The sequence below is a fragment of the Apostichopus japonicus genome, chromosome 16, assembly GCF_037975245.1.
Source record: "Apostichopus japonicus isolate 1M-3 chromosome 16, ASM3797524v1, whole genome shotgun sequence".
NCBI lineage: Eukaryota > Metazoa > Echinodermata > Holothuroidea > Aspidochirotida > Stichopodidae > Apostichopus > Apostichopus japonicus.
Window position 1 is genome coordinate 42477654 of NC_092576.1, and position 20319 is coordinate 42497972.

General features: G+C 35.6%; 1 protein-coding gene across 1 annotated transcript in view; it reads left to right on the forward strand.

The window, feature by feature from the left end:
• Nucleotides 1–96: 96 nt before the first annotated feature.
• Nucleotides 97–20319, forward strand: part of LOC139982654 (uncharacterized) — a 33464-nt gene continuing 13241 nt past the window's right edge. Inside the window, exons 1-5 of the mRNA XM_071995664.1 lie at nucleotides 97–699; nucleotides 8373–9289; nucleotides 10161–10362; nucleotides 16678–16835; nucleotides 19774–20006. Of these exons, the coding sequence (XP_071851765.1) occupies nucleotides 8548–9289; nucleotides 10161–10362; nucleotides 16678–16835; nucleotides 19774–20006 (1335 nt within the window). The 5' untranslated portion in view covers nucleotides 97–699; nucleotides 8373–8547. The remainder of the gene's footprint in view (nucleotides 700–8372; nucleotides 9290–10160; nucleotides 10363–16677; nucleotides 16836–19773; nucleotides 20007–20319) is intronic.

Genomic DNA, 20319 nt, shown 5'->3' on the forward strand with positions numbered 1-20319 from the left:
GTCAACAGAGGTTAAAGGCTGAAAACACTGTAAACATGATAACTTCAAAAATGCAGCTTGGTTGCAGTTCATATTTTCGTATGTAAATTTTTGCCATTGGTGCCTGCAATAATACTTGTTAAAGTGGTGGAGGTCAAAGGTCAAATTAAAAACTGAAAAGCGTGAGTAAACATGCCATAGTGAAGCTTGAAATTAACCCCGTACTCTATATGTTATTCCGCATTTGTGCAAGAAACTCACGGATCTCTTGAAGGCCAATAATCGACAACGCCATCACATCTTGAACGCACTTGAAAATTAGTTTTGCTTCAGATGCCGAATGTAGCACAGAATCACACACTAATGCCAATTCGCTTGCCGATTGTTTAAATTAGAGATTTCCTTAACAATGGAGAGATGATTTAACTACGAATAGAATACTTATTGTTTGTGAATGGACGTTGATTACTGTAGCTATGGTGTCGAACGCAATTTAAACACAGTCACGCTGTCTAAAGAGCTAGTAAGAACAAACAAGGGAAATGATGTTTCACTGTGTAAAGTAGTGCCTTATGTACATTAGTTTAATAGGCATTGAAACATGTAGAGCCATTCAACGAAAGCAGTTATTGTTCCTCGTGTTTTCCGATTCTTCTTTGGAAATTTACCGCAAGTTGGAATAGGAGTATAGCCTACATAGGACCCACGTTGTCGTGAAAGGTAAATATATAGTTCTTTTATATTTATATATAGTCTTCGGAATTCGTAACTTTAAAGGGAAAAAAGGTAACAGGAGTCGTCGAGTAATAAATTGAACCTATACATTATCTACAAATTATTCTGGCTATTGAGGATAATTGGAGTTTGAAACATATTTGAATACTGAAGTTAATTATAGTTGTGTTTTTGTTTTAAGTATAAGTTATTAAATTAAACATGTTTATTGTGTCATTGTCGTGTTTATCTTCAAAGTTATTAACATATTTATGTTTCTTCCAAAATGTTTACATGAATTTATTACGTGGCACAACGGTCTCTATATATCTGCGTACACTATATGTGCATGTGGCACATATAGGCTTAACTCGACATCAGCGAGTATAGGCAAGGATCAAGCTTACTTTACATTCGATACATAGGTTAAGGCACCCCATCCCCCACCCCCACTCCTCACTCGAACCTTTTAAAACAAAGAATTATGCCATCGGAAAATTAAAAAAAGAAAGAATGGATTACGATATCAAAAACATGCGCAGTCTTTTTCAAATGGACTAAAGTAAAGAGATTTGTTTTTCAACCGTTCACTTGTCTTTTAACGTTGACAGACATGATGTAAGAATACGTTTCTTTCGGTAATACTTGACTATGACAGCATTGCAAGTATCAGAATATAGCATACACAGCATAAACATAGTTATCTATACCTTACATGAGATAAACACAGTGAACTATATCTACATAAAATAAACATAGTTGTCTACATCTATATGGACAAAAAACAGTGATTTTTTTTATATACGTAAAATAAACATAGTTATCTATCTACATAAAATAAACATAGTTTTCTATATCTATACATGAAAAAAACATAGTGAATTATATTTACACAAAATATACATAGTTATCTATATCTATAAAATAAACATAGTTATCAATATCCATATAAAATAAACATAGTTATCTACTTATCTATATCCATATATAATACGCCTTGTTATCAATATCTATATATAAAGTAAACAAAGGCAAACGTTTAACTTAAAACCTTAACTTTGGAATATCTCAATGTGACTGTTTTTATCTATTTTGTTTTTAATTCATTTGGTATTTTCTAAAGGCCATTTCCAATTCTTTGATGAATCAAATACAACCCGGACCTTGAGAAATTTCTTCCGACTTTAAATATATTTGCTATAATGTGTTTCTACTACATGACCCCATACCCCTCTGTCCCTTCCTACCCCCCCCCCTGTGAAGGGATCGCGATTTTACCATAACCAGGCCATTGGCACATCCAGAATTTCTCCAGTGGGGTACGTGAAGGGGTGTGGGGGAGGGAGGGGATATCACAAATTAGTATCGAAATAAAGATGGATGCTTTAAACATCGGTGGAAAGTAGGAGGATACACGCCTATACGACGCGTACTAAACTTGCGTATACCAATACATTATATTAATGAACAAAACGTTTTTTCTTGTTCATGTTAGTAAAGAAAGATTTACCATGCGGGAGGGGGAGGGCAGAGGGGGAGGTGGGAGTGGGTGGTGGGAGGAAGTGGACGAACAAGTTACCCCCACCGATATAGAGCTTTCGTTGAAAGTATGTCTGTTCTTTATTATGTGGACTCAAATTTCCACTGAAATTATTCATTTTCTTGAAATGTGACACTAATTTATGAAATATTACCAATTTGCATATGTAATTAGTATTGCGCAATAACGTTTTGCAGATTTATGCAAATGTAAGGTTTAACACTTAGAACAACTAAAATTTTGCCCTGGGGTTGTATATAGTGCTACCTTTGGTCTTTCATATAATAATACTAAAATTAGACTTGTACCATCTTTAGTTTTAGAGATATGCATGTTTTAAAGTAATTCTTTTGTTAACCTTTGTTTCTTGATTACCATAGCAAACAACACTGAAAATTATGAAAACCAATTTTTTTTTGAAGCAAATGCTTTATGGAATAAATGCACAAGGAAACATTTGAGGAATATACACTAGTTTTGTTTTTGGCATTTTCAGTGGGGGTACCCCCTTAACATACATGACCTTTCGGACTGAAGCAAACCTTAGTGTTCATTATCCCAAAAAAAAATCACAAATAATACTGTCTCACAATTGTTTATACGGATATTCTAAAGTACGATGGTTTATTACAAGCCTGTCGAAGCCTTCACTTCGCAGCCTCGATGATTCCTAAAATCACTTCAAGTAAAAAACATGGTTTTGCATATTCCATATCCATTCAGTGAGTAGGTGCCCTAACCGTCCCTACATGCAACTGAGAGTTTGACAAGCACTGGAAAACAGCTGAATCAATGTTAACAACTATAAAATACCAGTCATATGAAACCATCTGTTATTTATTAACTAATAACAAATTAAAGGCCAAATGATATTTGACATCATTGTGTATAATTAAGGTAAATGTCATTTGCCCAACCCTCCCCGCGTCAGTAAGTTTGCTTATATAAACAGCTGAATAAATGCTGTTCAGTCAATGTTAGTTATATCTCTAATTTTTGTTTGATAAATCAAAAACTCCAACCAATGTCAAAGATATTGTTATTTTGATTGTACGATATGAATATGGAATTGAATTTTCCATCATATTTTTGGTTTTGGTTCATGTTTAAATTCCTTCTAAGTATAACTGAATCTATACATGTTTGACGTTAACATTATTTCAAGGCATCATATCATATCATATCATATCAAATGCAAGTTGTGTTCTTCATCAAACTGATTCTTTTGTTTACATATTTTGCTTTTAAACTGATGAATTTCGTTCAATATGTTGTCAATGTCAATTAATCGAATTGTCTGTCGTGATCGGACTCATCATACTTCATTTAACCATCCTCTTATACCCCTCCCGCTCCTCTCTTCCTCTCCTCTCCTCTCCCCTCCCCCGCAGACATTTTAAAATGAGACCAAATGTACCCCGACACCGGTAAGAACATTTAGTTTAAGACAATAGTTAACTATAACAGAGACAAAATTTTGAAGTAACAGAAATGTTTTTCATATTTACTGTAAATATGGAATAATAACAAAATAAAGAACATCATAATGTCGATTGAAACATTAAATGTGAAAAGAGAACGCAGAACACATGGCTCCGTATACGTGTTGTCCAAAATGGTAATAACCAGGCGCGTAGCCAGGAATTTCCCCAGGGAGGGGCGAAACTGTAGATTCGGCATTGCAAACTATCTAAGCGTAGCGCCACCATGATTGGCGCGAAGCGTACAAGAAAATGTTGGCTGAAAATGCCTCCCGGATCGCTGGAAATGGCAGTTCCCAGGCCTTGTAGGTTGCATCTTAGCATTTTCTCTTTTGAAAATACTTGCGATATCATTAAAACATTGAATATAAAAATAAAAAATATGCTCAAGGGGGGGGGGGGGGTTGTCCCCCTTGGCTACGCGCCTGGTAATAACACACTGTCGTGGCGTGTATTTTGTAATAATCTCGGCCGACAACGTTTATTGGTTAATTTCCAATTAGTATCGTCATCAAATAACAAAATACCTGTGCTACCTCGCTTATTGCTTTCTTCTTGCATAAACTGTCGCAACGGATACCAAACCTATATATAGACAAAAATCTTGTGTTTGCTTTGAAGATAATGTTAAACATTGACGTTACATTTACATAGGCCTAACCTAACTTTAATCACGCAGCCACGCACCATTTCCACAATAGATTTAGCTTATATGTAGACGGTAAAATCTCGAATATCGATCGTCTCTATCATAAGAAATACAAAAACCGGGAATATTCGGATAAAAAATCAATAACTTATAAAACATATTCATTGATGAAAGGGAAAGTCCGTTGGCAGAAATAGAAGGCCTTATAATGGATTGAGCAACAACAACAACAAAAAATAATAATAATAATCATGAAAAAAAAACGTTCCCACTGTTAGTAGAAAACCACTCCTCGATATATTGTCCTTTGCTTGGGCTAGGTTTAATTGAGTGTAACCTTTCTTTGACTCTCTTAAAGGTTAAAATTATACTTGCAGCTATATATGAAGTGGATCTCAGTGAGTGGTATGTGTTGTCATTTGAGTAGATGGTCTTCAAAATCTTTGCTTAAGCTATGATAAATCTTCTCTTTTTCTATCTATCTTTGAAAACTGATTAAAATGTGGGAATATTTGCTCAGCTGTCAAATGTTCGCTGTGGTTGGAATTTCATCGAGAAAATAATTAAATTAATTTACATTATTTTTAATTGACTCAAATATGGTAAAGGAAAACAAACCAGAAATAAGTTCAGTTTAAATATCCGGGTGACATCATTTAATATGTTCCCACTAGACACCACATTAACAAAATATCATAACAATTTAAAAATTCTTATATCTTCCCGATCAAAAAGAAAATTGATACATGAGGATGTGGTTTCAAAGATGGAATGTATTTAACATTACATCAGAACTGAATTGCGTGTACTGACACAGACGTTTATATATATATATATGTATATATATATATATATATATATATATATATATATATATATATATACATAAGAACACACAACTGGTCTAAGCACCATCATAGAAACCATAAACAATGCTAAGAACGACCAATACGAACTTCTTCATTATATAGCATTGTTGTAACAGACACAGTATAGTTACCTATTAGGCGTTCCATGACGCCATCTTAGTTTGTCTTTGACCGGAGTAGCTAAACTAAATCCAGAAAAGGAACTTAAATGGTAAATAAACTTGACATCGTTGAGCCTTTCTCTGGCTCAACAGAATCAAACCTTTATCATATCTGGCTGGCAAATATTTTTTTGTGGAAATCAATTCCTTTTAACCAAAGTTACTGGCCATGTTAGTTTTCTTCGGACTGATATTGATTATCCAATCGAATGGCTCGATATAGGTTACAGTGATGTCACCAAACTACTCCACATTACAAATACAATAATGAACATTCTAACCATTGAATTGTTACTAGTGAAACATACAAAGGGGTCGCCCATGCAATGCGATACCTTTATTTCTTAATATTGATGTAACGACGAGGAACGAACTTGAATTCTGGTTAAAAATAACAGAACCGTTCGATATGTGTGTCTCTATAGCACATCAATAATTCGACAGTTATAGACGGTATCAACAGTATTTATATATATATATATATATATATATATATATATATATATATATATATATATATATATATATATATATATATATATATATATATATATATGGACGCTGATTGTATGTCCAGAGGTTCGAAACCGGTAAGGAGGTCGTAATTCCACTGAAGGCGTTTGTCATCTGTATCGAACAATACTAGTTCTGTTTTTGGTGACATATTTTGCCTTACTCTAGAGATCAAACATGATGCTAACCAACTCGAAATCATTTGTGATTCCTAAAGCCTATATATATATATATATATATACATACATACATATACATATACATCTATATATATATATATATATATATATATATATATATATATATATATATATATATATATATATATATATATACATATATACATACATATATATATATATATATACATACATACATATATATATACATATATATATATATATATATATACCGTGTCACGTGACGGGGACTAATAATCCCATCATTCTAGAACCGATTTCAATTTAAAAAAAATCACAAGTTAATTGAACAACATAATACATAAACTTCCTATCTGTATAACTAACTCCTTTTTGTTTAGAATATAACCTAGTCTTTAATTAAGTGACGACAAACTCGACTTTCACGTTTAACACCACAAATGCCCAATAAGAATAAAGGTAAATAGCAGAGACCATTGGTTCATTAAGTAAAGTCATTATTCTTACACGTAATAAATTGGTAAAGCTCAACTTTTTCCGGTCTCTGATTTATTTATCTGACTGTAATTAAAGCTCTCTCTGTTGACATGGTGATTGTGTCAACAAACTGAATCACGTGAGCTGCTTCATAAAGGTGATCTTCGTCCATTGTACTTAGTGAGTTTATAGTACGACACGCATTGTAAAAGGAAAACATTAAGAGTTATGCATTTTCATGTTTTTTAGCTGTTTAGATTCCCCTTACGAACTATATGATTAGGAGTTTGGTTACTTGGCCATGCATCATACTGAAGCTTATGCAAATCAAATCTGCAGCTGTCACATTAGCCCAATGAGGATGTATACTTTTCGAATCAATTTGAGACTCAGTCTGTCGATGGAGAGAACAGTATGAAAATCTTCGTATATGAAAACGTTGTGTTTTAGTTATTACATGAAAACAGGCTCGTATATAAGCAATACAAATCCACATAGTCAACAGACCTATATAGAATATGGAAAGTACGGAAGCGTAAAAGGGACATAGGAAAGTACCAGAAATGGGGTGATGGGTATGTTTGTTATCCACTGAGGTGTCACTTTAACCGAAAGCATATCAGGGACCACGTTTATTAACTGTGGTGATTAAATGCGTTTAGTTAATGGGAAAATATATCGTAGGCAAATCGTTTCAGCGAAATGATTTTGACCTTAAACTTATATTGAGGCACAAATGTTACATCATTGATCACTGTGGCTGATAAATGACAAAGGTGAGATATAATTCATGAAATACGAAGTGTATAAATATACCTATCTATGCCTTTTGGGAAAACATCCATGCTCATATCGTGGATTAATGTGAACAAACATAAATTTAGTATTCGAAGAAAAAAACAGGCAAAGTATTAAATGCAATGTTGTGAATAACAAACCCATTGGGCTACATGCAATTTATATTTCTTTGTCGTTTATATTAACTCAATCAGAAATAAATTAAGATTCTCTAAAGTTGTAATTAGGTAGGGTTAGCAACCTTTATGGACGGGGCGAATGAAGCATTTCATAAAGGAGGGGAGTGGCCCTAGGATCGACGAAGCTGATTCTCTAGTAGGTTTTTTTTGGGGGTCCTTTCAACACACCCCACACCCCTCCCAAAGAATAATAGTATAAACGTGAAATGGTGCATTTTGAGGAATATATAGATTACAAATTAGCTCTATAATTAACCCTAAAGGCAAGGTTAACATTAAATAACTACTCTTTTCTTTGTGTTTGAGGTTGAATAGGAATGTCTACACCAGAAGTAGTGGTTGACCCTAGCAGAATATAACAAAACCAAAAAAAAAATCTTCCACCGATTGACGATGGGAGGTGGCGGGCATTGTCCCGGCTGACTTCCACCCCCATCCGAGCGAGCCCGCCAAAACATTTATCCTTGGTAAATGTACACAGCAAGAGCGGAAATGTTTTTTCGTGTATATTCTAAATAATCCGTGCATATATTGGATTTAATCCCCATATGTATTTTATTTAATACGTGTATATATTCGAGTTAATACGTGTATATATTCGAATTAATACGCGGATATATTTAAGCCATATGATTGGCTAATAATATATACGCGTATATATTCCAATTAATACACGTATAAATTAAAAAAAAATACGCGGATATATTATGCAGTGTTTGTCCCACATGGCTTGCCATATACATGAAGCACAATATATCTAGCAATGTAAAGGCTTACTTTTTTTTTGTTTCATGGTATTTACTCCAGTACTTTGTTTACACTTAATTCCTCCCGTTTTGTTTATTTTCCAGAATCAAGAGTGAAGGCTAAAGGCAGGTTTAAAGGAAACGGCTGTTTTATTACTAAGCTTGACGTTTGCTATGAAGATACTCAATTGCTGTATTTAACAGTGGTGAGGGAACAGCGTTTACGTGTAGCGTAGTACTTAACGGTGATAAAAAAAAAACTACACACTTGAAGATCAAAATGGAATTATTTCAAATATCTCTCATAGTTACAGTTGTTATGGTCTCACTAGTTAAGTTGTCGACCACTCAAGAACTTCAGGACGAAGATACATCCGTTTATATGGTCGTGACCGGCAGAACTGAAACAACGACTGTATTCGAAGACGAAGGGTCCGGATCAGGATCAGGTGATGACGTCATCGAGTTTTCTACCACGCCCATTGGTTCAACTTCAAGCTTCTCCGATGCTGTGATGAGATTTACAAGTGCAAGTAGCAATGCGACTACGGATTTGCCTACTCATCGAGTAACTGTTACCGAATCAAGCGGAAGTGACGTAACAACTGGATCTGACGAAGTCGAAATGCCGACTGATAGAGCAATTTCTACCGAATCAAGCGGAAGTGACGTAACAACTGAATTGGGGGAATCTGACGAAATGACTACAACGATAGACCAACTGGTGACTGAGATAGTTGACGCAGTAGAGACGACATATGACGTCACCACAAACCCCGCCGATGCGGAAGTGACGTCACCGTCGTTACAGCTAGGTGACGGGTCAACCACTGAAGCTGTTAACCTATCGCCACCCGTAGCGATTGTGGTAGTTCCGTCGTCAGTGGTACCCGTATGCAGTTCAGTAACTGTTTCTGGTGTTAACTCCTACAGCTTGTCCAGCAGTATAGTACAGTATACCTGGTCTGTTAGCAGTACTGGTGACGTCACAGAAATAGAATCACTTTTAATGACCGTCAATGGTAAGTCTGCAAGTTCCGCAAATTTGACGTCTTATAACATTGATCCTAATCATTTCAAATCGTCCTTCGCACTATTCAACCTCATAGGCTCAATATGCAGAAAGGACCTAACGAACCCTTTCTTCTGCCCCCCACTCCCCCCCCCCCACCACACCGTAGCTCCCATTCTTCCCCTCTGTCACTCCTCTTCTCCTAGCCCCCTGCCACCTTTTTTTCTCCACACTTTTCTGTCTTTGTCCTTCTGCAGTTTACTCCCTACCCTCTTCCCTTAATCCTCTTTTTGTCCCTCTACAGATAATCTCCCGCCTCTTCTCTTCCCCCTGCTGGTTCAATTCTTCACTCCACCCTTTGTCTACTAATCCTCTGACTTCAATCTCTTTCGTGTTCACCCTGCTCATTAACATATCTGTATTCTGTGCTTGTATTTTGTCCCTCGTAGCCACTGTTACTTGTCATTCAGCCTCTGAAAAAGATCATCCAGCTAATTTCAAACGTCAGGCCCACTTACTTTTACAAATGTTCTTACACATGCTCTTTAGTGGATAAGCAGTTTGCTAACAACTTTTGTTTTATTTTCATTTCAAATCTAACTTGACATAAAACCTTGATTGAGGCCACTCATGCTTCTGAATTCATTTCGCCGATCACTACCGAGTTACTTAACCGTAATGAACAATGCTAAGTTACGAACTGCATGTTGTCATATCACGTGTGTGCGTGAACGTGACGTCACATGAAACAGTGATGAAAGTATTCTATGATTCTTCTCCGCTGTTCAAGGTTTCACCCTTGCAGTCAAAAGGCAGAAGTGAAGTCATTCATGACAGTTTGGTCTTGAGTTTTTCGACTTTTGATTCTTTCTCTCCCTTAGCTAACGACGGGGAGGCTTCATTTGACCTCACTGGTTCGGACTTGAGTCAAGTCGGTGCTGCTTGTACCTTCACTTTGACCGTCACCGACGAAAATGAGCTCCAACATTCCATGACCTTTGACATTGAGGCCTCAAGTGACGAGACGTTCTCCGTCGGTATATCGACAACTATTGACACCCTTGCAGCGGATCGAACAGACACGTGAGTATCACACAAAACAGTTTCGTGTAACTAGGCCATGTACAAACAGTTTCGTGTAACTAGGCCATGCACAAACAGTTTCGTGTAACTAGGCTATGAACAAACAGTTTCGTGTAACTAGGCCATGTACAAAATGCGCCGCTGTATGACAGTGCTTAGTTACATGGCTCAAGGTGATAGGTGTATGATTTCCCATACTTCCTACAGGCAAGGAGAGAAGTCCTCTTAGCTGTGCCTAACCAATGTATCAGACCCACATATCGAGTAGAAGTGTACGACTTTACAACTCGCAAATTACATTTTGTGGAATTTCAAAACAGCTGCCGGAAATGACGTTGCACAATATTTATTATTTCTTTCAATTGGTAGCCTAACACACCAAAGGCATCACTCCCCGTGTTGACTTGAGCTTAACCGTGGACATGCAACGTGTTTACACGCTAGTTCCATAGGACTGGCGTTGCTTATATTTTAGATTAAAAGCAATTACGAGAGTCAGCCAAATTGTTCGTGGAAGCTTCTCTGATGAAACCAGAACTCATGCAGCCTACCGCCTTCTGGTAACGGGACATGTCTGAGGTGTATCGATAATATCGATACATGGGTTAACTATGTCCCCCTCTCCTCCCCACTAGTATCTACCATATGATGTAGGTGCTTCCTATGTTGTCCCCATGTGACATTTCCCTTTCATATGCAACCAATTACACTAGTCTAAAAAAAGTTGTGGTACTTGAATGAATTGTTACATATGTATATATGTATATATATATACATATATATATATATATATATATACATAAATATATATATATAGGCTATATATACACATATATATATATATATATATATATATATATATATATACACACATATATATATATATACACATATATAGATGTATAATGATTTTAATAATCATGATTTTTAATTAATATTTTATAGTTTATCATATGTCTGTCTACGTCTGAGACTCGTTTTTTGTTTCTTTCATGCAAAATACAATCTTTACGTGTCCTTCATCAAGTAAATTAAAGACAGCTATTATTAATTTTTAACAGTTCAAAATTAAGGCCCAATTTCCAGGTTTTCTTTTTTTGCATCGAACGTGATGTCTTGTTATTAAGACCGTACTGCAGAAGAATATTATCCATTTGGTAGATAATCAATAGCATCGAATAAAGCCAAAATGTATAAATAAACCTCTGTGATTGATTTATTCATAATCTGTAAGCATCATGTTGCCACGGATACCCGGTTACACAGCACGTTTAATTTACAAGCATTGCTGAATGATTTCTTTTAAACAGGGTATATTGATAACTATTCATGTAGCGTATTTCAGAAATGTTGCAGTTTGTAAGAGAGGATTAAACACACACACACACAACACACAAGAAAACAGTTTGGTTCATTAAAGTTCACATAAATTCGAAGAAGGTTCTCTTCTGGTTTGTTAAATTTATGAAATGTTAATGTTTCTTGGCTTTTTTTTACATAGATATTATAAAAATAAAACAAAAGCTTGATTGTGTTCCTAAAGAATGAGAACTATCCTATGATTCAAATTCAATATTTATAAATATATGAAGCTTCTATTAACAATCTTGCCATTAAGCTTTATAGCCTATAACAATATGTGCAGCACATATCACATGTCCTCTCTTTGTATCGATTAAAATAATGACCAAACATGGCATAGTACAATACGATCCAGTGTCTATACGTGAAATCCCTTATGTTTTAACCTTTCATGGTTAAAAAAGAATATATATATATATATATAGATATATATATATATATATATATATAGAAATAACGGAAAAACTGTTAAACAACTATGCTGCATTTAGAGAAAGGCTGGATCTCGAGTGAGATACAATAATTGAATTAGGTAAGTGATTGGAAGTATAACAGCCAATGTTTGGTTTTTGCAGCGCTTTCTAGCAAAACTAGCTCTTCTTCAGTGCATGATCACCGAAAGTGACAAGGAGTAGCAGGAATTGAAACTGTTTTATAGAGAAGATGTCGGCATGGTTGTAAAGTCAAAGCGACTTACTGATTTCTGCTGAATTGAGCAGAAGAATTAGAAATTCGGATTATTTTAATCCGCGTCGGATTATTTTAATCCGATTCCGTCGTAATTGTAAAGGAATTGTTTTGGTTTATCTGGGACGGCAAATCGTTTCTGATGTTTAAACCGAATGGTGCCGTGGTCTTTAGGTTTAGTTCCCAGAAATTTTCTTTCGCTTTCCTAGATTTATCTGTCCAAGAATCGTTCTGGTCAATGGCAATAACACGCAAATTCTCAATTGAATAATTTTGGAGATTGAAGTGATTTGCAACAGGTTGGTAGATCTTTTTTGTTTTGATCGCCGATCTATGTTGTGTCATTCTCATTCTAAGAGTGTTTTTTGACTCTCCAATGTATTGTAAGTTACAAATATTGCAGTAGATGAGGTAAATGACATTTTTGGATAGGCAGTTAATTTTGTGCCGAATTTGGAACATGCGTTTGGTTTGGTTGCTCTGAAAAGCCCCGGTCGAATCGACAAGTAAGCACGTTTTGCAATTTTGTGTACAGGGCGATGATCCTGTAGTTTCTGTTTTGCTTTCCCCTAATGGGGTGTCATCCCGAAAGGATGCCCGAACTAAGATATCCCGTAGGTTGCTGGGTCTTTTAAAAGCGATGACAGGTAATTCTGGGAATACTGATTTCAGGCGTTCGGTGCCTTGAAGTAGGTGGAAATTCTTCTGAATGATATTGGCCAGTGGTGGGAGACCAGGGTGAAATTCAGTAACCAATGGTACCCTTTTGGAACTGGTTTGACGAGTTTTGTACGTCAATGTTTCGGTACGGGGTTTGCTTTTAGCCTTTTTGATGGCATTTTCAATAGTACCCCGAAAATACTGTCTGTTTAGGAGGTGTTGTGACAGTTCTTTAGTGCGTGAATCAAAATCGACTTCAGAGGAGCAAATGCGTCGAATGCGCAACGCTTGACTGTACGGAATATTTCTGGTACAGTGACGTGGATGGCAACTGCTTGGTAAGAGGTAGTTGTGCTTGTTCGTGGGTTTATTGAACAAGTCTGTTTTGAGTGAACCATTTTGTAGGGTCACAGTGGTGTCCAGGAAGTGAACGCCATGTCCAGAAAAATCAGCAGTGAATTTGATAGTGTGATGAAACGAGTTTATGTCATCAATGAAGAGTTTTAGATTTGCCTCACCATGGGTCCTTATCATAAAGATATCGTCAATGTAACGTAACCACGTGTGTGGTTTCAAGTTTTGTCGAGATAGAAATTCTTTCTCGAGGTTTCCCATAAAGATGTTGGCAAAAGACGGTGCCATTTTGGTACCCATTGCGGTGCCATGAATTTGGAGGTAGTGTTTGTTGCCAAATACCAGATTATTGTTGGTCAAGATAAGTTGCATTAATTCGGCCAATTCTTTCTTCGTGGGGGTTTTGCCACGTTTTGGTTTGAATGCTTTTGTGCAGGCCGAAATGCCCTCTTCGTTAGGGATATTTGTGTATAACGAAGACACATCCAAGGTAACTAACAGAGAAGATAAGGGAAGATTTTTTATTTCCCCAATTTTCCGGATGAAATCCGTAGTGTCCTGCACATAGGACGGTAGGGCCGAAACAAGAGTTGGATGAGGAGATCCACGAATTTGGAATTTATTATATATATATATATATATATATATATATATATATATATATATATATATATATATATATATATATATATATATATATATATATATATTGACAATTCAAATTGGCAATCTTTTATATTGATTTAAAATCTTACGAAAATTTAGTAGAAGTATATTAGGATATTAAATTAATGGGGCAAAAAGGTATCAAAATAACTCTAAAATCCAATGCCTGATTATTCATCTTGAATTGTTTTGTAATAAAGAATGACATTCTTTTTGAGTTTTTGTTGCCGCTAGTTATACTAAAATGTTCATGAAAGTGAAAAACAATGGAAAAAATTTCTACTTATATTTTGGCAGCCTCGGTTTTTTTAAGGTCTAATTTGCTCGATACAGGCCTTATCCTAATATAGGGACAATAGGATATTATTTTGACTTATTCCGAGCCAGTGACATTTTTAAGAAACGTCACCTAAGATATATCTTGGGCACGCAAACCAAACAACTTGATCCACTCTTAAACTGAATACTGTCATTTACGGTGTTATAGGTCACGTGATCAGCAAACACAAAACCGTATCATAACATTTTTAAAAGAACCTCTAAAATATGTTATTATAACGTTAAATTTGGTGTTATAAAAACGTCGGCATAACGAATTTATGAGATATTTATGTGATATTAAGGTGTTAAACGATTTTTTTTTGGGGGAAAATAATAGCCCTAAAAACGTTTTCGTGATATATTTCTTACACCACAAATAACGTTATCAAAACAAAAGACGAAACGTTTTAATAACGTTTTTGTGTTTGCTGGGGCTATAGCTAGATCGAGGCATCACGTGTCCATCCGAAGTTTATTAGATACTTCAGTCACGTGGCCTTGGTTTCTGTTTGGGTGAGCAATCTATTGTCTACTGAGAACAGCAAACTATCTTGACTTAAATTTTATTACGAACAAGTACCGGGTAAGTGATGTAATTTTTCGGTTCATTGCATAATTCCTTTAAGAACACTAAAAAAATATATATTTACCAAAAAAATCAGGACAAGTTTGCGCTACGATTTTGGCCGTGATTTACAAACCTTCATTAAAAAGTACTTTCAAAAATTAATAATATTGCTTTTTTCCCCGTATCAATCAAGTCCTGAATATGATTTTTCGTCTCTTATACAGTAATGAATACGCCATGAATTGCATGATGGGATACTACTTTTACGTCACAACTTTATGCAAATATTGATTATTTGTAGCAACCTTGATATTATTGACTTGGCGTTCAAAACCATTTTCAGGTCTACATTAAACTTAAATAAATGAAACCACATCGATATTCGGAATAATAGAAGGTATATTGAAGATGTCTTCATGTATTATTGAAGACACGGTCGCTTCGGTTTATAAAAATAAAAATAATAATAATAATACTAAAAAAATAGTAACGGGAAAGATAGAAAAACATATAAACACGCGAGTAGTATGTTTATAGGTTGTCTATATACGTCGTGTATATACACGTATCAATGCAAAATATAGTTGGCTATACGTGAACTTCCATATGAAATTTGCATAGGTATATGATATTTTGAACTAAAGCTGCCGAAAGGAATTTTGGAGGAAAACGTAATATCGTTTACTGTTATTTTGGAGAGTTATATAATGAAAGTAAATAAACTCTGGAGTGCCAATGAGTATAAACATGTGCAATTTTGTACTTATTCTATTCCTTTGTACAACTTTTACAAACAAAAGTAGCAAACAGCAAAGAGAATAATTAATATTTGCAATTTGGCACTATATGGTTTACATCTTTTCTCACTAGTGACTTTGAGCCGTTCCCCGCCCCCCGCCCCACCGCCCGCCTCCTTTTTGTGGAAGACTTAGCCTATTCGTGTAACTCTTTAGTCCATTGTTACAACTCTTTTGTCTATTGTTGCAATTATTTTGTCTATTGTTAAGAACTCTTAAGTCTATCGTTTAAACTGTTTTATTTGTAGTGCAATTTCCTTAGTCTATTGTTAAAACTCTTAGTCTATTTTTAAAACTCTTTTATCTATTGACCTCGGGCCTGAACTGGCTTTCGGCTTCAGGGTGAAAAGTTTATCTTAAATGACCGTTATTTCACCTGTCAACATATTTTATTTTATTTTGACCTATGACCTCTAACACCGGGGAAAACGTTTTATTATTTTTTTGAAAACAACGTTTTTTGAAAAGCTAATGGCATCAGACTAAAGAAAATATTATGCTGAAATGGTTACAAAGTATCTAATTAATAAGAAAGCAAACATTAACAAATTCAAGCATATATATGGCTTGAAGATGTCATATTTAGACTTGCTTAAGTCGCTGTTTTGGGATATGAGATAACCTGAGAAACAGTGATAACTTCAAAGTGGAAGAACTTTTATGTTATCGGAACTTGTCGGCGAAGTCGCTCAGGCTAACTTTATTTATTACGAAGAACAATGAATGATGGCTAGGTTTGCTTCTCCGTATGTAGACCTAACTATCGCCTATAGATCGCACTATTGAATACATTTGGTCGGAAACATTATATATTACGTAAGTAACCAAACACTCAGTCCCTTTCGCAGAAAGTATATCTATTCATAAAGATGTAACATTTTTTTTTTTCATTTTTTAAAGATTTCAGCTGAGGTCAGTTGTGACTTTTTTCGAAGGCTGTGATTCGGCTACTGATGTGCCGGTGCAATTTAGCTGGTCATCGAATAACTTGGATGTTCAATCCGCTCTCGGTATTACATCTAACAGCGCCCTCACAATACCAGCGAACACCTTATCTTGTAAGTAACATATCCTATGACATTGAACCATTAACGGTCATCATATTGTTAGAGAATTGCAATTTTGTTTTGTTAAGAACTCTAATATAAATTATTGAATGTGATGGACATATCGGGACACCTCACTCTGTGCAAATATTTAATCATAATCTCAACTATTTGAGGTTATCATGTTGATTATGGTCTTCATAAATATTTTGTGTTATAGATATAGGCTGAAATAGCTGTACGAAATATATATTACAGGTATATAACAAAAAATGTGTTTTGAAACTCTTTTACGTTTCACTTCAGTTGTTCCAACTTGTTAGATCATCCGTGGGCGAGGGATATCATTAAAACCCTCAGGAACAGTTAGGCACCTTGCGATCCCCCCCCCCCCCCACACACACACCCCTCCATTATTTCGTTGTGTAGGCACAACCCGCAACTAAAAGTTGTATGACTTGCCTGAAAGGAAATAGTCACGTGACCTAGTAGGTCTTTGAGTCCTTTACCTGTCTGCACTGGTGAAACACATTGAATGAATTCAAGTGATCACGATTCAAAAAAATAAAGAAAACACTTGCAGATTGAAATCTCGCCTTTCATAAACACGTTCCTTATTTCACTTATGGCCTCAAAGATGCTTTGTAACCAGTTAAGCCTGTTATGTGTGTCGTAAACGTGTTCATAGTCTGGTCAGGGAGTTGTTATGGAACCCTGGTCTGGTCGCCTAGTTGCATTTGTATACACAAATGTAGGCCCAGTATGTATTCCACAAAACAAACAAAAAAACGAAGCAAAATAGCGCCCTCTAAATAATTTCTGAATCCTCCCTCCCTACCAAACCTTTCACACATTCAGCTCTTGCATCCCTCGCAAAGTGATATGAAATTATGTTTTCGTGTCAGGATATATATTAAAAAATTATTAATTTTTCGTCTTATCGGAAGAAAGAGAGACCATACAGTAATAAAATTTCGCCATTACGCTAGTTTTGTTTTTTTCTTCACTTTTAAACAAAGTGATACTCGCGGGCATGTGACGTCATTCATTCTAAAGCGTAATGTAAATAGAACACGGCCCAATGTCTGGGATATTTCACTAGTATCAACTTTGTAGAGAGAGTAAATTATATAGAGTGGTAGGAGAGTTCAGGACTAGACCAACCATACAGTGCATGAATAGGGTGCGTAGCCTATACTGTACAAAGCTATAGTATAACCAGGGAGCTGCGTTAGAGTAGCAGCTCCCTGGTATAACCTATGAAACTCCTACTATACTAAACAAGTATGTATGTATGTATGTATGTATTTTAGATCCTCCTGCAAGCAGGAACTCGCGAAGAAGCCCCATTGGCTTATCAAAGCCGCAAGCTGACCTAAGACAGTCTCTTAGATTCATATGTAACGTCCATGATTATGAATTGTCAATTGTCAGTAACTCCGCCGTAACTGGACGACATACATTAATCTGGGAGTGACTCGAACCGGCGACCTTATGATTGAAATTCAGGCACCGGCGTTAACCACTGAGCTAACACTCCTACAAAGCAACAACACTGTACAAACAAGTATAACCTATGAAACTCCTACTATACTAAACAAGTAGTGTAAACACTTGAGAACAACCCATTTACAAGGCGGAGTGTATAGCCTAGTGGTTAACGCCGGCGTCTCCCAGTCATGAGATCCCCGGTTCGATTCCCCGCCGACAGCAATGTGTGTCGTCTGGCAAGGGTGTTGTTCAATAACAACTTCCCGACATGGACGTTAAATGGATGTGTGCCGAGAGATTGGCTTCGGTCAGCTTGCGAGTCTACAAGCCTCCATGGCTTCTTTCGCGAGTTCCTGCTTGCGGGAAGATCACATATACATACATACATACATACATTTACACTATGTATATGGTACCAGGCTTGTATGCTTACCCGAGTTATTTAAAGGGTATGTACATAGTACATTCAATTGGGCGATAATAATGTATCAAGATACTCCAAAACTCTTACTAAAAGAAAATTGCTAACATTTATTGATTATGCATCGATCCATTTTCTTTTGCTTAAAATGATACGACCCAATTGTGTTCAAGATATGAATGCTCACCGATGTTATGATGAAAGTTGTAAAAATTATATTCAAAATCAAGCATGGCAACTGAGAAATTAGAAAAGAATCGAGCGAATGTAAAGATCAATATATGTACTATACGTTTAACAAAGAAACAGCACAGTATTTGTGGATAGCTAATAACGAGACACACACATATAATTATGCATGGCCTTGATGTATTGGTTTCTATAGAGGTAGCCGACTCGATACCCCAGAATTTCTTCTATAACGACACACAAAAAAAAGGGGGAATAACCCCAGTAATTTTCACGAAAAATCCACTCACTCCATTTTCTGCAATTATATAGGATTAAAACTCTCTTTTTTCGTAAAGGAAAATATCCTATTTTCCCAGTACCTCGCCAGGAAGCTTCGGAACTGATGAATTAAGGAATGATTGCAACTAATTGGACATCATCAAAGGGGTACAAAGGTTAAATCGGATCCTATTTATTGGATTTTAGAGAACATGACCGTTCGATATATTGGTTTTAATAATACTAATAGTAATAATGATAAATTGATATAATAATAATAACAATGATTTATAATGCGCACGCATCCACTCAGAAAAAAAAAGACTCTCAATGCGCAAAAGCTTATTTGCAAAATATGAGTTCAAAACTTCTCAACGCTCTTAGCGGCCTTTTACCAAAACTAGCATGAAACATCGGTAAAACAAACTAAAATAAAAAATTATTGCAGTCATTTCTGATACTACTTAGTACACCTCTAATTCATCTTTCAATTTCGATAATTGATTTATTAACTTAATTAAAAGAATATTTGATAATGATAACACATTCATTTGATATTTCATTATTGTCACTGATTGTCTTCTTTAGCTGGTGCCACCACTATATTTACACTCCTAGTCTGTCTTGGTAGTGACAGTTCTTACTGCGCAAGCGCATCACAGACAATAACAACAACCATACCAGAAATCCAGGCAATTATCAGCGGTCCTTCTACCCGATTGGTTGGTGTATCATCTGGTGACCTGACGTTTGATGGATCGACGTCAAACGACCCTTCTGATCTGCCTGGCGACCTGAGCTATAGCTGGTCTCTGGAGAAGGTGAGTATAATCTCACCGATGCCGAGAGGTGCCATCTGTGCATCTAATGTTGACGGAATAATAACATGATGAGGATAAAAGCGACAGTGTAAAACTTATGATGTAACGTATGAAAGAAGGATATTATAGATGGATCAATGATAAAAGAAATAGTTATATTAAATCAAACACACACGAAATCATAACCATGAAACAGTGATGTGTAAAGTAATTAGTTTCTTTGTTTAATTGAAAATAACTGGGTTTTTTACCAGTTATTTCAGCAGAGAATGAGAGCAAAATTTAACAAAATATTAAATCCACTTTTTCCTTA